Source organism: Notamacropus eugenii, chromosome 3 (assembly GCF_028372415.1).
Source record: "Notamacropus eugenii isolate mMacEug1 chromosome 3, mMacEug1.pri_v2, whole genome shotgun sequence".
Lineage (NCBI taxonomy): Eukaryota > Metazoa > Chordata > Mammalia > Diprotodontia > Macropodidae > Notamacropus > Notamacropus eugenii.
The window spans coordinates 297,423,799-297,443,299 of NC_092874.1; the positions used below are offsets into that span (position 1 = coordinate 297,423,799).

The 19,501-nt window shown below is 49.1% G+C and overlaps 1 protein-coding gene across 1 annotated transcript; it reads right to left on the reverse strand.

Moving 5' to 3' along the window:
• Window positions 1–1,033: 1,033 nt before the first annotated feature.
• LOC140532088 (SUN domain-containing protein 2-like) lies at window positions 1,034–18,671 on the reverse strand. Its single transcript, XM_072650634.1, has 17 exons — window positions 18,541–18,671; window positions 17,664–17,863; window positions 16,973–17,107; window positions 16,628–16,723; window positions 16,264–16,357; window positions 14,702–14,798; window positions 13,962–14,057; window positions 5,300–5,551; window positions 5,068–5,145; window positions 4,298–4,341; window positions 3,781–3,946; window positions 3,245–3,466; window positions 2,979–3,063; window positions 2,654–2,769; window positions 2,335–2,502; window positions 1,391–1,483; window positions 1,034–1,147 (listed from the first exon to the last, which is right to left on the reverse strand). The coding sequence occupies exons 1-17, from the start codon at window positions 18,669–18,671 to the stop codon at window positions 1,034–1,036; spliced, it is 2,187 nt and encodes a 728-aa protein (XP_072506735.1).
• Window positions 18,672–19,501: the final 830 nt, after the last annotated feature.

Sequence of the window (19,501 nt, forward strand, 5' to 3'; positions counted from 1 at the left end):
AGCTAGGGGTCAGCCTGCCGCTGTCTGCTGGTGACCCCCAAAGCCTGCAGATGAGTGAGTGCCCCTGCTTGCTTCAGGGACCAGTGGCCAGCCCTGTGGTGTGAAGGCCTGCCTTCCCTCCTACAGTAAAAGGCAGGAAGGATGGGAATGTCACTGTGAGGATCCGTGCCTGACAGCCTGCCCCCCAGCCCAAGCTGGAGCTGGAGTGAATATCACCCTGGGCCCCAGGGGGAGGAAGCCGGAAATGAAGCCCATAGCTTTTCTGTCTGATAACAAAGAACAAAGAGATCTATGTATAAATATAAATATCTATCTATATACATAATACAATCGGCCCGCAGGGCCAAAGAATTTGCCCTTCCCCTCCCATCCCAGCCTTAACTCCAAAAAACTAACCCCAACTCTATCCCAATAAACTTAACACCAGGGAATTGTGGCCAGTCCCAGATACTTCAGATTTCAAAGACTGCCCCCATCATGCCCCATGGTAAAGAGAACTATGCATGCTACCATGGACGGGAGCTTTAGCCACCTGCTGGGGCATGCCCAAGACAGACTGTCTACCAGTCTGCCCTTTGGAACTGCCCAAGTTGTCATGCCCTCAATAAACCAAGTTCTTTGACCTAGACTCTTGGGCAAGGTAAGCTAAGGTGGCCTAAGCTGTGGTTCTGAGTGCTGCTGAGCATAATAAGGCCCTCATGATGTCTTGACTCACACCTTCAAGATATCATACATAGCTGTGTATACACCTCCTGAGGGCAGGCAGGGCCTGGTAGGGAGCTGGGCCACCTGACCCTCAAGAGGATGGGGAGTGAAACAAATAGCTGAGCTGGTGATCTCCTCTCCATCAGAGAGGGCAGGGTGGGGCCAAACTGCTCCATGGTGGTAGGCTCCCACCTTGTATCTCTCCCAGAAGCCACAGTGGCCATAAGGGATGAAGTGTGGGAGAGGGCGAGAAAGTGGGATGAAGTGCTTGCTGGGGGAGGGGAGGGGCTGAAGGGGGAAAGAGGGGAAAGGCCCTGGGGGGGAGAGGCTAATTGGCAGGCTTCCCATGGACCCGGAAGCGGTAAATGCAGGTGTACTCAGGGTGACCCCAGTTGCTTAAGATCCGAAGTTCGACCACCTGGTATGGGGCTGTGTCATTGCCCTGTGGGAAGAGGAGACTGGGGTCAGGAAGGCTCGTGATCCCTTGGTGGACATCCTGACCCCAGAGCCCGTCCCCCCCAGGCCTTCTTCAGTGGCTGAATGTTATCCCTCAGGTTGCTATCAGAACCATGGGGTCCTGGCTCAAACTGCAGCTCCTAGCAAAGCCACAGCATCCCCATGGCTGGTGAACTAGCCTTCAAGAGCACCAGCCTCCCTGGGACACTGTGGGGCCAGCCCTCCATACCTGAAAGTGGAAGGTCTGAATGGACTCCCCAGCATTATCATAGGTAAAGTGCCCGAGGGCCACCCCTTCCGACTGTGAATCTTCATTTAGCCCCTACAGAGAAGGAAAAGCAAAGGGAAGGGATGGATGGATGGATGGATGGATGGATGGATGGATGGATGGATGGATAGATGGATGGGAGGGGGTTAGAGGAAAGGTCATGCTGTTAGGACATGAATCCAGATCAATCCAGGGAGGCAAAGGAAGGGGAGGTTGTGGAGGAGGAGGTGGAAGAGGAGGAGGAAGGGGGTGTAGGGGGGGATACATTGGGGAGAGTAAAGGGGAGAAAGCAAAAGCCACCATGATGTTTCCTTCTTTGGTCCCCTCACCTTCCAGCATCTCTCACTAACTCAGTAGACAGATCCTTTTCCCTCCAAGCCCCTGGCCTCCTTCTCTGCCTCTTCCCCTAAGCTGCTGAATGGCTTGGGACACACAATTTAATTGTAGGTGCCTCAGTTTCTTCATCTATCAGGATTTAGGTCCTGAAGCATCCTGTTCCCCTACACGTTTCTTCTTCTCCTCTGGCTCCACTTTTTTCACCCACATCCTCCTTATGAGGACATTCCAACTCTGCCCTAAGGAGGTGACTGTAGGGAATGGTGCTCATCATCCCCACTCAGCTCCCCCATGGGACACCTGGCCATGGAGGCACCCATGTATAAAGGAGTTGTATAAAAGGACCCTGAGACAGCATTGAAATCTTGACTGCTGTCAGCTGTCCTCTTCTGGCTTCTCTCTAAGAAGAGGGGGAGCAGGGAAAGGGCTGGTTGTGGAGTCCAGAGACCAGCCTCAATATCCCAGCTGTAAAATGGGCACATCCTTCCATTCCTCACCTCACAATGCTGCTGTTAAGAAATGGCTGTCAGGCATACGGGAATGGAGAGCTGCAAGGCTCAGATACTCACCAAGATGACAAAATCCTTGGGGGCGCTAGGGATGTTGCTGATGGGAGACAGGGCTTTGGGTACATGCTCCAAGGTGACAGCAGTGAGGTGGATGCGGGCAGATAATCGAACCACAGCAAAGCCCTGGGGGCCCCGGAATGCCCAGCAGTTGCCAGGGTAAACATCTGGCTGTGGGCAGAAGACAAGTCAGGTGACAAGTCAGGTGGGCAGCCAATGGAATAGATTTCCATTGTGTAATCCTCCCACCTTGAGAGCCCAGCCCCCACAGAAGGTGGGAGATGGCAGAGAGCCAAGCTGGGGGCCCTTTGTTCTGTCATACCTGGAGGATGGCTCTTGGGGACTGGAAATAGTACCACAAGGGGATGCCAAACAGACTGAGAAGGGCCGTCTTGGTATCATAGGTCTCTGAGCAGCGGCTACTGATGATGCTGGCCCCTGAAAGAACAAGAGGGAGAGAAGTGAGGTGGGGGCAGCTGAGGGCTGGCAGGACACAGAGGTAGTCCTGAAGATGAGGGGTCACTGCCAGGGCATCAGCCCTTCAACTGCCCCGTCCCATAAGGGGCATCATGAGTTTTTAATTCCTGCTGTCCCTTAATGGGCAACCATCATGTCCCCAGCCCTCTGGCTTTCTACAGGCTACCTACCTGAGGACTCCAGGGCATAATCCACTAGCCCAATGCGGTCTTCACTGTATCTCTTCAGGGCCTCATTCACAATCTGGTGCACATCCTAAAAGACAGGCATGGATGGACTCATGGGCCTAGCTGCCTGCAGAACTGGCCCAGCCCTTTCACCAGAGGGCCACGTGTGCTACCTGCTCTGCCAGGGCTTCCCCTTCCTTCCCTGGAGGCTCCTCTCAGGGCAAACCCATGACCTCCGACAGGCAGACAGGGAATGGGGCAGGCCTCACCTCCTCTGTGACCCCAGTCACTCCTTCCTTGTGAAGGGTCAGCCTCAGGCTGGCAGCAGCTTCACTGGCAGATTTGACCTGCCCTTCTGCCACCTGAGTGAGGATTCTGTGCTCCAGGTCCCGAAGTTGGGCCTGTACCTCCTCCAGCTGAAGAAGCCCAGCCTTAGCGCCCTTGTCTCGAAGAAGGTACTGACTGATCCAGGCTGGGAACTGAGACTCTACCTAGAAACCACCAGAGACCATCCACAAAACAGTAGAGGTAAGGAAGAAAGAGGGCCGGGACAGGGGACCTGGGGAGGGGGTGTCTAGAAAGACTCTGAGAGCTCAGAGCCTATGCATGTCTTCCTGGTGCCAGGGAAGGGACGGCTGTGAACCAAGTGACTGGCATTTTTCCACTGCTTTCAGGTCTACCAAAAAAGATCTCATTGGACCCCAGTGGACACCTTAGAGGGTTGGGTCTCCCTGGGCAGATGCTCAGGCAGCCCACCTTGGAGAGAGGGGCACATGTGGTCTAAGTGGTGGACTGGAGGACTCACATCACTGCGCAGGGCTGCCATCTTCTGTGGCCAAAGGTCTACTTCCTCTGCCACTGCAGCCTGTCTCTGGCTCAGGGCTGCCAGTTCCTGTCTCAGGCCAGCCAGCTGGGCCTCCAGTGGACCCATAGCCTTTAATATGTTTTCCTGGAGGGCTTCTTGGGCCAAACTAGACAGTGACAAAAGGAAAAGGGAAGGGCAGCCACTGGCTAGTGACACAGGATAGAGTCAAGCAGAACCACTATCAAAGGGAAAGAACAGAACCAGAGATCTGGGTGCAAGTCTTCCCTGACATTTACTCCCTGTGTGACCCTGGGCAAGTCATTTCCCTCCCAGGCCTCAGGACCCTCATCTGCTCTCTGAGGTCCTTACCAGCTGGGATTAATCCTATGGACATGCTAACCCAAGTATTCTGGCTCTACTGACACCCCCCCAGAGAATCTCAGTGGTGCTTTCTCTGGTCTAGTTTTCTAGCCTTCCTTCCCTCCTCTTCTCTTTGCCAGTTAGTTTGGGGCCTTACCTCTGCCATTCAGATTTTAGCTGGAGCACCCAGCTTTCCAGCTCCTGTAAGGAAGATGATGGCACAATGAGACTGATGAAAACACCAAACCACACTCTGGGGACTCATTGTCTCCTCTGGGTGGACCCTCTGTCTGCTAAGGAGGATCTGAGTCTCTGCAAACTGTTGGGCTCCAGAAATCTTGACCTTGAGTTTGGGCTAGACCTTTCAAAGACTGGACTCCTCTCTTATCATCCCACCAAGAGGAGGCATCTGACAGAGACCCCAACTCAGCTGAGATTAGGCATGAACCACTTTCCCTAGAGTGGTGAGGTCACTTCTCAGTCCCTGAAAAGAGTTTCAAACTCAGCTGTTGAGTTACAGTCTTCTCATTGACAATCTTATCCCTCCCTAGTCTTCATGCATGGATGTGCTCAGTACAGGAAAGGGGTTCCAGAAAGGAGCTACAGGAGGAGGCTTAGGTTGCTTTAGATCAGTAAGCTCTCTGCTTATCCTTCGGACAAGGGGATCCAGAGTCCTCAGACAGGAGCTCTCAGGGACAATGAGTCAATCGAATATGCTCCCATACAAGTATGGAATCTGGCCAGAAACCTGTAAGCAAGTGTTAGGTCTACTGACAGCAGCACCAACATTTCCAGCTACAAGTGACCTCCCCCAAGACGTCTCTGCCCCCTCTCCCCCCCTCCCCGCACCCTTTCCCCCCCCCCCCCCCCCCCCGCCCTCCATCCCCTGTGTCTCTGCCTCCAGAAGCGTCAGAGCTTCTGGATTACCTGGGATGCCTGAGAAATCTTCTTTAGAACATTATCCAAATCTTGCCGATGTTCTGCCCTGAGGGTGGTGAGTGCTTCCTGGAGACCACAAAAAAGGAGACAGGCGTTCAACAAGACCCAGAGAACTTGGCAGGTCCTGCCAAGCCCAGAGTGCTGCCTCACCTCAAGACCTCTATGCCTTCCACTAGCTGGGCTTGCCGACCTGGTCTTCTTAGCAGAGCGTTCTCCTCACCTGGATGTGGGCAGTGGTGTCCCTACGGAAGTCCTTCTTCAGGGTGGGTTCCCATCGGCTCAACAGGCCCTCCAGGAGAGTTGAAATATCCTCGTGGCTCAGGCTTTTTCCACCTCCATTCCCACTGGCCCCCTGCAGCTCCAGCAACTCCAGCCTGATGGCCTCCTTCTGCCAACGTGCAGAGTATTCAGAAGCCAGAGTTTCCAGCCGCCTTTCTAGGGCATGAACCTTGGACAGGACATGCTGTTCAGCCTTGGGAACAAGGAGGAAAACACACAAAGATGAAAAGTCTCTTAGGAGGAGGAACAAGGAGCACTGGGCATTTGTTAAGCACCACTGTGTGCCCGAGGTGGGGCTGAGTGCTGAGAACACAAGGACCAAGAAGGAAACCTTTCTTGTGTACGAAGAACTTCCATTTGAATGGAGGAGACAAGGACATTAAAAGCCACCAGGTCGTTTAACTGCTGTCGGCAGATTTCTTCATTTCACACTTACGCTATTTACAAAAACGTAAGCATTGTTGGTCTCCGCCTGAGAATGGAAGTTCCTGGTCAATGGGAATGGTTTCATTTTGTGTACCTGTGTCCCCTAGGCCGGGACCCGGCACTGAGGAAGTGCTTAATAAATACATGTGGGTTGACAGGCTGACTGGAAGAAAGAGCACCAGAATGAATTCTCAGCATGGGGGCAGCCATTTGGGTAGGGTCACCGAGTGTGAAAGGAGTACAGAAGACCAATGAGGCTAAGGCTGGAAAGACAGGGTGGGGCTGTTTTCCTCTGGGGGGCAAAGGGGAGGCCCTGCCATTGACTGAGGAGGGAAGTCACTTGGTCTGCTCTGTTCTTAAGGAAAGTTCCTTTGAGAGCAGAGTGCAGAACAGACTGAAGGCAGGGAGGCCACTCAGGACACTGCGGCAGTGAGCCAGGAGAGTGATGAGGGAGGGCCAGGGTCACCAGGGTCGAAATGGCAAAGAAGCTGGGAGAGCTCAGGGCAAAAAGCCAGGTCAGAGACCTCCCCAAGAGGTACAAAGGAGGCTAAGCATGCAGAAGGTCCCCTCCCCACCAACCACACAGCACAGGGGCAGAACCAAGAGAACAGAGGGAGGGTGGGCATTTTTGATGAGCCCAGCCCACCTCCTCTCTAACCATCTAGATAATGTGCCAGACCACATTCTCATGAGGAAAGCCAAGAAAACATCCCTGTGTGTCATTTCTCCAGCCCAGGGAAGCTTAAGAAATAAGAGAGCTGTGGACACTGAGGTGGGGGCTGGCCAGGAGCCCAACATAATGGCAGCCAGGACAGTGGGAAGCATTTCATTGCCCAAGGATGGTAAAAGGGCTAGAACTGAATCCCTGAGCAGGAGCAGATCCCAGGCTATCCTGGGAGCATGAAGGGGGCCAAATGACTCTTCTAGGCTGAGAGGAGCAGTTATGAGTGAGCGAGGCCCTAGCTGAGCACTGATCAAGAAAGGGGTTCTGCAAAGAGGTTCTGGACCTGAGCCCCAGAGCACAGCTGGGGGCTCAATGTTCACTTTTAGTCCTGCAGTGGGATACCTCGGGTAGGAGACCCAGGCGCAAGAAGAGTCAATAAGTTCGGTCCCTCTGAACCTGCAGAACCTCAAAGTGTGCTAACAATGACTGAGTCCAATAACATTCTACAGAAACTCCAGCACCTGCAAGCCAGAAGACCTAAACCTGAGTCAGGAACTTGCACAACTCAGACAAGAATAGCAGTGAACAGATATCACCACTATGGAAGCACTGAAAGTTTGCGGACTGAACTAAGAAAGCCCAGAGGTGAGCTGAGCCCAATGCCAACATCAAGTTCATAGTCAAGAAATAGGCTGGAAGAATGAGTAAACAAAACTGAACCTGACCACAAAGGGCTACTATGGCTCAAGACAGAAAGACAGAAGAAGCCAATGACTTGAAGATATCTTTAAGCAAATCCTCCAAGAAAAAGGGTAGATTGGATAAGAGTTGAACAAGAATTCCTAGAAGAGTTAAAGAATGAGATAAAAATGAACAAAAAGTGATTTTAAGAGTGGAAGAGGAAAAATTTTTAAAAAGCGGTACAAGAAAGATATGAGAAAAGAATGAATAATTAGTAAAAGAAGCACAAAAATACTGAATTCCTTAAAAATTAGAACTGAGCAAATAGAAGCTAATAACTCTAGGAGACAACAACAAAAAATAAAATCAATTCAAGAGAAAATGTATAGGATCTCATACAAAACTCCAATGACCTAGAAATGGATTGAGGAGAGAGAATTGGAGAGTCATTTGTCTATCCAAAAGCCAGGAACAAAAAAGGAGCTCAACATAATATTTTAAGATATTACAAAGGAAAATGCCCAGATGTGTTAGAATCAGAGGGCAAAGTAGAACTTGAAACCACAAATCATTTCCTGAAAGAAACCCCTACATGAAAACTCCCAGCAACTGTTCTAAATCCAGAACTGCCAGGTCAAGGAGAAAATTCTGCAAATAGCCAGAGAGAAATAATCCAGTACTGTCAGGACACATGAGATTTAGAAGCTTCCACATTAAAGGAGTACAGGGCTTGGGATATCATATTCTGGAGTGGAAAAGATCTAGGATTAGAGCCCACAATAAGATTAAACTACCCAGCAAAACTGTGTATCGTCCTACAGGGGAATAAGGACCCTTCGTGAAATAGAGAACTTTCAAGCATTCCTGATGAAAAGACCAGAACAGAATAGAAAATTTGACATTCAAACACAGAACTCAGGAGAAGAATAATAAGGTGCACATGAGTGAGAAATCACAAGTCACTAAAAAAGGGCAAATTGTTTAGATCCCTTGTGTGGCAAGATGATACATGTAACCACTTCAGAATTTTATGATCACCACGGGTCCTAGAAGCAGTCTAAATAGATAGCGACCTGAATGACTGTATTATGTTGTGAGGATCTCAAAAGAATGGAAGGGTGGAGAAGAGAAATGCACTGGAAGGTTGTGGGGAAGGAGAGAAAGAATGGGGAAAGTTATCTCATAAATGGGGTGCACTAGAAAGAGTTTATACAATGGGAGGGACAGAAGAGGGGAACAGGCAACACGAACCTTATTCTCATCTGAACTGGTTGAAAGAGGGAAGAATACACATACACACACAATGAGATGGAGAGATTCATTTTACGCAAGGAGAAGTAGGAGGAAAAGCGTCTAAGAGAAAGGTGAGGGGGAGGGAAGAATGACGGGATAGATTAAGGGAGGCAAAGGTCAGAAACAAAAGACTACTGAAGAAGGGACAGAGTAAAAAACAAAAGGATGAGTGTAAAAGAATAGCATGGAAAAAAATATACATTTAATGAACACAACTGTGAATGGGAATGGGATGAACTCACTCATAAAATGGAAGAATACAGTTGAATGGATTAGAAACCAGAATCCAACAATATGTTATTTACAAGAAATATGCTTGAAACAGAAAGATACACAAATAGAGGAGTTGGAGAAAAAGAATGGATCTTACAGAATGGATCCTAAAGAATGGATGAGTCAAAGAACAAATCATAGAAATGGTTAACAATTTCATGGTGACAATGACATAACTAAATTTTGGGGATGCAGTCAATGCAGGACTTAGAGGGAAATGTATATTTTCAAATGCTTACATCAATCAAAGAGACAAAGAAACAGATTAAAGAATTAGACATGCAACTAAAATATTTAGAAAACCAACAGATTAATCCCTTCCCAATTAAACACCAAAATTAAAATCTTGAATCGATAGAAAGATGAACGAAATTGAAAGAACAAAACCCCAATGAACTAATAAATAAAACTATAAGCTTTGAGAAAAACAATTAAATAGATAAATCCTTGGCTAATTTAATTTTTACAAAAGAAAACCAAATTATTACATCAGAAAATGAAAACAGTGAATTTACAATCTATGAAGAGAAAATAAAAGTAATTACTAGGAGCTTTGTTGCCCAACTACATGCCAATAATAAAAATGAAAATCTAAATGAAATGAATTTTTCAAATATAAATAGTCCTGTTTAACAGAGCCCTTAAATAACCCCATCTTAGAAAAAGGAACGAAACAAGCTATAAATGATCTCTCTAAGAAAAAACCCCAGGACTAAATCAAATTTTTCCAAATGATTAAAAAGTAATCAATTCCAACACTAAATAAACGATTTGAAAAACAGGTAAAGATAGAATCTTATCAAATTCTTTCTATGACAAAAATATAATCTTGATACCCAAACCAAGGAGAGTCACGTCTCCCCAAGAAAGGGAACTATAGATCAATTTCCTTAATGAGTATTGATGAAAAATATTAAATGCTAAGAAAGGAGATTACAGGAATATATCACAAAGATATATTGTGACACTGTGACCAAGCTGGATTGATACCAAGAAGTTGGGCCTGGGTCAATTATTAGGAAAACTATAAATGTAACTGATTATATCAATAACATAAACAACAAATTTATATGATTTCAACAGGTGCAGACAAAGCTTTTGACAAAATGCCTCATCCCTGTTGAAAAACACTAGAAAGCACAGGAATAAATGGAGTCTTCTTTAAAATAAGTATTATCTAACTAAAACCAAGAGCAAGCATGATATGTAATGGGGATAAGCCTTCCCAGTAAGATCACGGTAAAGGAAGAAAGTCCATTGCCAACCATTGCTATTCAGTGTTGTACCAGTTACAGCAACTGCTAGATATAGCAATAAGGCAGAAAAGAAACTGAAGGGAAAAAACTGCAATGAGGAACCAAAACTATCTCTTTTGGTAGATGATACAATGGTTTACCAAGAGAACCCTAGAGAGTCATCTAAAAAACCAGTTTAAAACAAAACCAGTTCAAACAATTACTTAAAGAAAGTTGGAAGCCCATCAAAACCATCAGCATTTCTATATATTAATCAAGAAAATCCAGCAGGAAGAGATAGAAAGAGAAATTCCATTGAAAATAACTGTATACAATTGTATACTGTATACAACCTGAGAGTTTGCCTGCCAAGACACACACAGGAACTATATGAACACAATTACAAAACATTCTTCATACGTAGAGATCTCAACAGTTGGAGATGTACTCACTCCTCGTGGGTAGGTCAAGCCAGTAGCATAAAAATGATAAAACTACCTAAATTAACTTATTCAGTGCCATACCAATTGAACCACTAAGAAAGTTCTTTGGTAGCAAAGAACTCATTGACAGAGGAGTGGCTTATGGATACAAGGAAATATGACTATGCTGTACGAAGCCACAACTCTGCTTAATTAGAAGACTTACATGAACTGGGGAAAAGTGGAATAAATGAATGAGGAGAACAAGAAAACAAGCACCACAGACAACCATGGAAATGGAAAGAACAGACATGACCCATGAGGATCTTCTTCCCTTCCCGTCCTGGCTAGGGTGGGAAATACTGGCAGGGAACCTGCATCTAATGCTGGGCTCGCCTGCTGTGTTCTGCTGAACTTTTCTTCCCCTTTTTGGTTTATTCTTTTGCTTAAGGGCTGGCTCTGTGGGAGGGCAAAATGGGAAGGATACACTGAGCAAGGTGGGTCACATGAAAGCAAAAGCTAGAGACAAGTCTTCAAAGTCAGTGGGATGTGTGCGTTTGTGTGTGTGTGTGTGTGTGTGTGTGTGTGTAAAGATGTACCTAATTCAAAATGATTTTCACTAGTAGATCACACAAGCTTTGCAGGGTTTTTCCAAATTCCCTGCTTCTCTTTCTGAGAAGACACACTGGGAAAGGTAGGTTAAGTAAAAACCAATGATATCAAGAAAACTTTTGGAAACACACAACACGATGAGGAGACGTGAAAATGGTTTTCAGACTTTGTGGACATGGACAGGGTTAGAGTTGCTTTGCTTGTCCTGGCAAGGTAGAAGTTGTGGCACATTTCAGAGGCAGGAACAGCTTCCTAACAAGGTGAGTCACTGAGAGGGGAAGGAGCTGACTCAAGAATTTGGGGGCCTCCACTCTCAGGACTGAGCTGAAGAGGGAGGCTGAGGGCCCTTCCTGATGTTTGCTGTTTCACGGGGCCACTGTTTGTATCCTTTAGTCACCACCCTCTTCTTCTCTTGCGCCAGTGGCCTATTTTCAGATCCAGTGTTGCCTTTGGTTTCTTTGCTTGCCAAGAGCCGCTGGTCTCTGACGGAGGCAGCCTCTAGGATTGCTGGCCTTCTCACTGGAATGTGATGTTTTGGGGCAGCAGTCAAACATCCTTAGGAAACGATGCTATGAGTCAGTGTTCCTTTTGCCGTGCCTGAGTGGTTGACACATCTGAAGAGGAAGGACTGGAGCTGTTGGAGCTGTACGGTATGTTTTTTCCCCTTTTGTCCCCCTTTCTTCTAACTTGCTCGATTTTGACCTTTGTGGGGCCCAGTCACTGATCTGGTCCTTGATGCTGAAATGATTCGTGTAACCAGCATTTCTCATTCCGTGAAGATGGTCCTTTGGTTTCGTTGTGACATCTTTTGGTGCTGATCATGTATCCTGTGCCTGGGGACTTTCTTACTGACAAATAATAGTTGTGTCTTCTTCCCTTGCACGTTGTTTTGTGGACTTAGTACAAGGACAGCCAACAAACACTGATACACTCCCACTAAGTGTAACAGGCTATGCCGAGTGTTGGGGTCACAAGGACAAAATGATCTTCTCAGCTTCCTCCTGGACTTCCTTTGCCCTCTGTTGCCTTATGCTCATTTGGAATAGCAACTATGGGGTTTTTTAGTTGCCTTTAAAAATGTGATGAAATCTAATCCTTGAGGCTGATTTGCCTCCTCCAAATTCTTCTGCCTGTGAGTGATCATTCCACTGATTGTTTTCCCCCCCACATCTGAAAAAAAAACTCCTTGCAGCTGACATGAGAAGTCAGACAAATCAAATTCTGACACTGGCTGTGTCCAAAATCGTGGACCTCATTGTGCATCTGACATCCAGCACCTCATCTGTTGCTGTTTCTAGAGCCATGTCCTTTATCCCACCACTCCATGTCACCCCTCAGATTACACTGGAATAATGTCAACCACTTAGACTGTGGTTGGACTGTGTGAGGACTGAGGGAGACCAAGTACTCTTTGTCCTTCTCTGAGGTCCCCTGACCTCTGTCCACAAACAGAAGGTGGCTGCAGAAGGCAAAGGTTGTTTGGTCTTTTTATCTGCTTCCCAAGTCATCATGACTCCCCAAATCCAATCACCTGGTGGCCAAGCTTCTGGTGGGCAGACACCAGGATCTGCACACAGCCTTCAAGTCTTCCCAGCTTGATCAACTCTGATAGTCTGGGCTCTGCTACCAATTTCTGGAGACCCCCCCCCCCCTCCAGAATCACTTCACTGTGTGACAAGGTGTTAGGGAAGGCCTTTTGGGGGAGGCAACTATGATTTCAGTTGAAGGCAGCGGGGGAACGCGGGAGGCTGAGTCTTGAGAGGTTGGCATTGAACTGCCCCAGGTCCCAAAGCTAGCAAGTGGCAAAGCTCAAACTTGAGCCCAGGTTTTCTGACCCTGGCTCCCCAGGGATCTGCATATCCAAGGTGAGAGAGTCTCCTAATGCTGCTTGTGAGTGGCCCTGGTGCAAAGATTGATGAGTTTGGAGATGGAAATCCATGGATAAATCGAGGTTACTAAATGAAGGCTTCATTATAGCCTGGATTTATATTCTCATCTCTTGCCCCACAGCACAGACCATTAAGAAGAGACTGTCACCACTGAGATGAATGACCTATCGTCTGCATGACACACACTTGGCACCCAAACAGCAAAGACAAAGAAATGGAAACTACTGGCTTGCCCCCGAACTGGGCAAGAGCTGAATAAATTATGGTGTAAGGATTGAATACAACCGTGCTCTAAGAAACAATGAAATAGGTGGTATTGAGAGAAACCTGAGAAGACTTTGTATGAACTGGTGCAGAGCAGAGTGAGAAGAACCACAAAGAAGCAACTTTGAAAGACTTTAGAACTCTGATCGATGCAGTGACCAAGTACTTTTCTGGAAAATGACCCAACTTCTGACGGAGAGATGGCCTCAGGAGGCAGAAGGAGACATAGATCTTTTAGACATGGCCAAAAAGGGACTGGTTTGCTTAACTCTGCACATTTGTTACAAGTGGTTTGCTTTTCATTTTTCTGAATGGGTGGGAGAGGGAGAAGGGAAATAAAACAGACTTTTGTTCATTACAAAATGGAAACAAAAGCAGCTTCCTCTGGCTAATCCTGCTTCCCCCTCCTCTGATGCCTCATAGTGCTGCAGAGCTGTTTCAAAGACAGCGCTAGGAGAGGACACCACCTGGAAGATCCTGCCAGGCCAGAACTGTCTTCAAAGATGGTATGGTAATAGTCTGTATGGCTGCCATAGAAGAAACAGCATAGCCAACTCCCTCTACTGCTTCACTCCCATCTGTCCTGGTAGATCTCCATTGTACCTAGTTGTTTCCTCATGACTCGGGGACTCCTTCAGGGCAGGGACTGTGGGCTTGTTTGTTTGGGTTTGAATTCTTTCTTTGAATTCCCATCCCTTAGCACAGTGCCTGACACACAGTAGGCCACACTTAAGAAATGGTAGTGGACTGAGTGATTCTGGGGTTGATTGGAACAGACTTGGTTGTGAGCAGACTGTCTGCCTGTCCTGCACAAAGTGTTCCTGGCACTCACCCAGGCACTCACCTGGAAATATGGGGTGGATTCTCCTGCTTCCCACACCTCCTCTCTCCTGTTGCTGCCCTTTGCTGCCCACCAGGACAGCATAGCAGGGTGGAATGTCTGTAGTCCATAGGGGTAAAAATACCAAGCACCTAGCACATGGGAGGAAAGGCTAATGAAGGCAGAGGCTGAGGCACCAGAAGGGAAACATGTCCAGGATGAGGACCTACACCTGGACTGTGTCTGGCAGTGTCACATCCACATGGGCTCAGACCCTGGCCCAAGGAAGGTGCATGCATTATGGGCCCCATGATCTGGAAGGCAAGACCCTTCAGGAAAGGCATCTCTCATGATCCTTTCAGGAGTCATTACACACTTTTGGATTATGAGAAAAATGAGGGACAAGAAGCAGCTGGGGAGAGGACATGGAGAAGTCCTGCCTCCTGGTCCCAAGCCTGGTCCACATACAGCCCTGTCTCTTCTGGAGGATCAGAGTGCTTTCAGGAGATGCCAGCTGAATAGAGGTCCTGGTAACTGACAGCTTGTGGTGTCACCATTCCCAAGCTGGGCTTCATCTCATAGTAGGGGGTAAGTGATGTCATGGTTCCTGAACAGAGTACAGCTCTTTTGGGACCATCCAGGGAGGACCACCCTGTCCATTCTCCCCAGTGAGAAGGGGCAAAGGCCTCCAGAGCTGGCATTGGCTGTGTCCTGCCCAGCTAACCCATTCATTGTGGACTCAGCTCTTCTACCAGTTCCCCCACCCTCAAGTGCCTTGACAGTGACCACTGAGGGGGCAGATCAAACACCCATGTAAAGCCAGCACTGTCATAGTAGGCATGCAGCATGAGTCTGGGAGGCCTGCATACAGAAGATGCACAAGAAAGGCTTGTGGGATTGGATCAAGAGGAGGAGACACAGGCCGTCTATCCCATTTCAGGCACAAGAACTTTCCCATACAAGGCCTGGGTCCCTTTTCCCCTAAAGGCTAAAGGCTCCCCTTCAAAGCTCTGTCTTCCAGACTTGCGTTCAGCAGCCCTGCCCCCAAGCCCTTGTCTGTCTGGGCTGGCAGGGTGCCCTGGGGACTCAGCAAGGCTCACCGTAAGCCAGCGAAGCCAGAAGCAACAGCATCAAGAGAAGCAGAAACAACTTCTTCAGAGTTGAAAAGCTCCTGGATTTCATGGGGATGAAGGAGGAGACATTAGTGCCTGGTCTTCCCCACCAGATTCCTGTGCGACCCTCCCTGAGCTGCTGAGGAAACCAACAAAGGGTGTGCCCCCACCCTGGGACAGCTACGATGGGGAGCTCTGGGCTTTTATGGACAGCCCTCGAGGTCAAGTGGAAGGAGAAAATTTGACCTTGGTCAAATGTGTGAATGTTGTTATGAAAGGTGACAGGGCTGGTGGAAGGCATCTCCCTCCCAGGGCTCTCAGGAATGTGCTTATATGCTAGTGAATTGGGCAGGCTTCTTTTGGCTAAATCATTTCAGTGCTTGTCAAATTGGGACTTGGAAGGAGTAAGCCCTGACAAGGTTGGCTAGTCTCCCTGGGCCTAGCCTGTGGCCCCAAGAATCCAGAGCTAGATAGGGAACCTGCAGCCTGGAGATCACATGTGGCACTTGAGGTCCTCAAGGGTGGCCCTTTGACTGAATCTAGACTTCCAAGAACAAATCTCCTTAAGAAAAGGATTTGTTCTGTAAAACTTGGCCTCAGTCCAAAGGTTGCACCCCAGGACCTAGAAGGCTACATGTGGCCTGGAGAGCGCAGGTTCCCTACCCCTGCTCTAGAGGCTCCTGGACACAGCCCTGGAGGCTGCCTGGAAACCTGGACATGACCCCCCACAGAGAAACTGTAAGGATGGCCTGGCTACCCGAAGGACTGGGAAGAGACTACAACCCCTGGGAGCTCAGGACTTTCCAACTGGCCAAGGTGAAGCCACCAGAGTCAGTGGAGATGAGAGGCAGGAACTACTGAGGGGACAGCTCCTCCAAGATACTCAGGAATAGAGCAGCACCTGTGCTCATGGGGATTGGCATGTGCTGGGGAAGGGTTAACAAGCAGTTCTGAAGGGGGTGAAGGCACACACAACTTGTCCCATCTTCTTCTTCAGTCTAGATACCCAGAGGAGCCCTGACTGGTAGCTGACACTCAGGAGCAGGTTCAAGCTGGTTCCAGCTGATTCCAGCACACCCCTGACCCTGACCTGACCTTCTGTCATAAGATTCATGGCACAAAAGTCTCAAAAGCTGAACTGAGCTCAAGCGTGGTGAAGCTTTTTCAAGCATGGGTTCTTTGGTTCTGGCAGAGCCCAGGGAGGCCTCACTGACCTGGTTAAGACAAAGACGTCCAGCAGGGAGGCAGCTGTGGTCAGGCGGTAGCAGGTAGTGCCCAGCCACCAGTAGAACAGGCCAAAGAGCCAACCTGTAAAAGTCCCAGCAGAGGGGTTCAAAGGCTTCGCCCTCCTATCCCAGAGTTAGCTTGCTCCCAGCCTGCCCACTCTGCAGCTGCTCCTTGAATCTCCCAAGGCTTTCTAGCTGTGCCTGGGGATCCTGCCATAAAAGCCTGTCTCCACACACTGTCCTAGGGTTAGCACCCAGGCCTGGTGTGCCCCAGCATAGGAATGAGGAAGCTCTTATGGGCCCACAGCAGGGACTGCCCTGGGCAGTGTGCCCACCCACTCCCAGAACCCACCTGGAAAAGTGATGGCCACCCACAAGAAAGCGCCAACTTGGGAGGCAGCATTCCTTAATGAGGATGCTGAGCCAGGCTGGTCCATAAGTGTGTGCCCTGCAGGAAAGTGAAGACATGAGGAGCCACCCAGAAGGAGACACAAGTGGGCCTCAGGCATCCCCATTACCATGCTGAGGCTTGGGCCCTCCCAACCTCCAAACCCCCACCTGGAGCCAGACTGCAGAGTTCTCTATCCTTTTATCTGAAATCTATGTTCTCCCCATCCCCCCTGGATGGGGCACCCTTCAAAGTACACGGGGCAGCGTCCAGGGGATGGAGTTCCAGTAGGCAGGAAGTGCTGCCTACCTGCAGAGTCATCCTCCGAGGAGTATCCTGAGGAAGATCCATAGATATCATAGGTGACTTTGCCCTCATTCAGTCCATTGATCTTACTCTTCTCAGCACCTCCCAGGCCTCTCCTCCTCCTCACCAAGTCCCCACCTGCACAGAGCATGGAGGTGCCTGATAAGCAGGGAGCTTCAGGCTTCCAGCAACAGCAGCTGCCAGAGGTGGAACACCTGGCAGAACTTTTCAGAATTCAGACTTCCCACCCCTTTGGGGGTCTGAACCCAGAAGCCCCCCCCATGTGGTTTAGGGCAGGAATGGAGTTCTGCACAAGGGCAAAATCCGGCCCCCTTCCTATTTCTGTATGAGGTAAGAACACTTTTTATGTTTTTAAGTGTAATGGAACTTTACTGAAACATGTAAAGATGATTTTTAGCTCATTGGCTGCACAAAACCAGGTGGCCTTCTGCCTTAGGAGGCATGGTTATTGTCAGCCAGATCTGGAAAAGTGCCATCTATGGGACTGAGGGGCTTCAGGAGAATGGAAGGATCTCCCACCTGGGAGGATCCAGGGAGATGAGCCAACCTGGAGGAGTAAGGTAACTCCCAACAGACACTAGCCTCCTTAGGAATCTTTAGAAGACAGGGAGGAGCTCCCTTCCTTCTCCCCAGCCCAAGCCCTCGGGTTTGTCAAGCTCTGGCCAGAGCTCACCACGTTCACTCCAGTAGACATCGCTGTTCAGCTGATCTTGTAGGATGGAGCTTTTGTCCACCGAGGCGACCCGGGGGCCCCTGACGTAGGACTCGCTGACCACTGATTCACTGTAGTAGGTAGTGTGAGGATTGGAAGCAGGGCCCAGGTGAGGGGCTGGTGAGAGGCGTTTCACACTGCCAGATTTCCTCTTCAGAATCCTGGGGGGCGCCAAGCATGAAGAGCAAAGGAAAGAGGGTGAAGGAGATGAAGCAGGAGAAAAACAGGGGGAGAAAGGCCTGGAGGAGGAAGAGACTTTCAAGGAGCTTCTAGGATGAAAAGAAATGATCCCCAAAGCCCTCTTCTGTTCTTATTCCTTCAACAGATGAATCCTTTATAACATTGGAACAAATCCCCAGCTCCCATGGGCCAGGCAGGGCCTCTTTCCAAATGGAACCACCATGATGAGGTACAAGAGGAGCTAAAGCCACCTGAACCTGTCTCCTCCCCCACAGGTCCATCACCCCCATGGCTTCCTATGCTCTTGCTAGGCCCTGCAGCTCACCCCAGAAACCGTGGGTACTGGGCCACATGATGGTTGTTCCCTGCCCAGCTTTAAGCCTCAGTTTCTGGCCCTCTCAATGCTCAAAGTCACCCCTCCCTAGTTCCTGTTCTCAGAGAGTGAAGGCAGCAGCAGCCCAGGTTGGGGTAGAAGGGGAAGAGACGGTGCTGGGGACAGGAAATTCTCGCATTTGTGGGGAAAGAAAGCACTAGAGTGATGTTTCCACCAAAGATGGGGGCAGGAAAGAAAGGTGCACATGGAAGCTGGCCAGGCCCTTGGCTGCCCTGAGTGGTTGTGATCTGGAAGATGACCTAGGGCCGCTGTGGAGTGGCTTACCTTAAGGGACTGTCCTTGAAGGCAGTGTGCTGACCAGCCACCAGGGAACTTCCTCCACTGCTGCTGCTGCTGCTGCCTCCATCATCATCAACATGGTAACGATGGCTCAGGCGCTGACTGCGTCGAGACATCATCAAAATCTCACTCTAGAAGTGCTAGAAATTCCTGGAAGAAGCAAAAAGTAATGAGAAGCTGTGCTTACTGACTGACTAGGTGTGATTTTCTGGGACCCCCTGAGAAGAGCCTGATGGGGGAGACGTTGAAGGGGAGGGATGGATTCCTCCAAAAGGAAAGCTGGCTGCACTGGGACAGAGAGGCGCTTTCCTAAAGAGTTTCTGAAGTGTCTCCCAGACGCTGAGGGTGGCTGCTCACCAGGGCCAAGCCTGCCAGCTTTGTGCCTGAGCTGGCCGTGACATCTTCTTGCAGGTGGCTTCCCTGGTGAAGCGCTGCCCCCACTCTCTCTCCAGCCTCCATTTGGAATGTCTCCCTTGGTGTCTTTACTGAATCTGGGGTTTTGACACTTGCCTTGGGATTGTTCTCAGGTCGCTTCGCACACACACAATTTCCTTCTCGCCATAGTTGTTAACTCTGAGGGAAAGGCCTGCTTTCCCTTCCATGTCTTTGTTTCCCCTCATCCCCAACAGCACCCAGTTCTGTGATCATTCTGGAGGGTGGATGGGGTCCAAGCTAACCATCAGATACTAACCCCACCCCTTAGGTCATGTGTTTCTTTAGTAAGAGCCCTCAATGGACAACTGGATTATTGAACTCATTTTACAAATGAGTAAACAGACAAGTGGTAAATTCTCCAGGGTTCCCCATACCACCAGGAAGAGCCTCCAAAGCAGGCCCTGGGCCTTCCTGTCCCCCAGCTCCCTCAGCTCCAACCTCACTGCCTCCTCAGGGATTTCTGAATTGTCAAGGATTGCACAAGCAAAGTTTCAGTGACAGAGGGCTGACA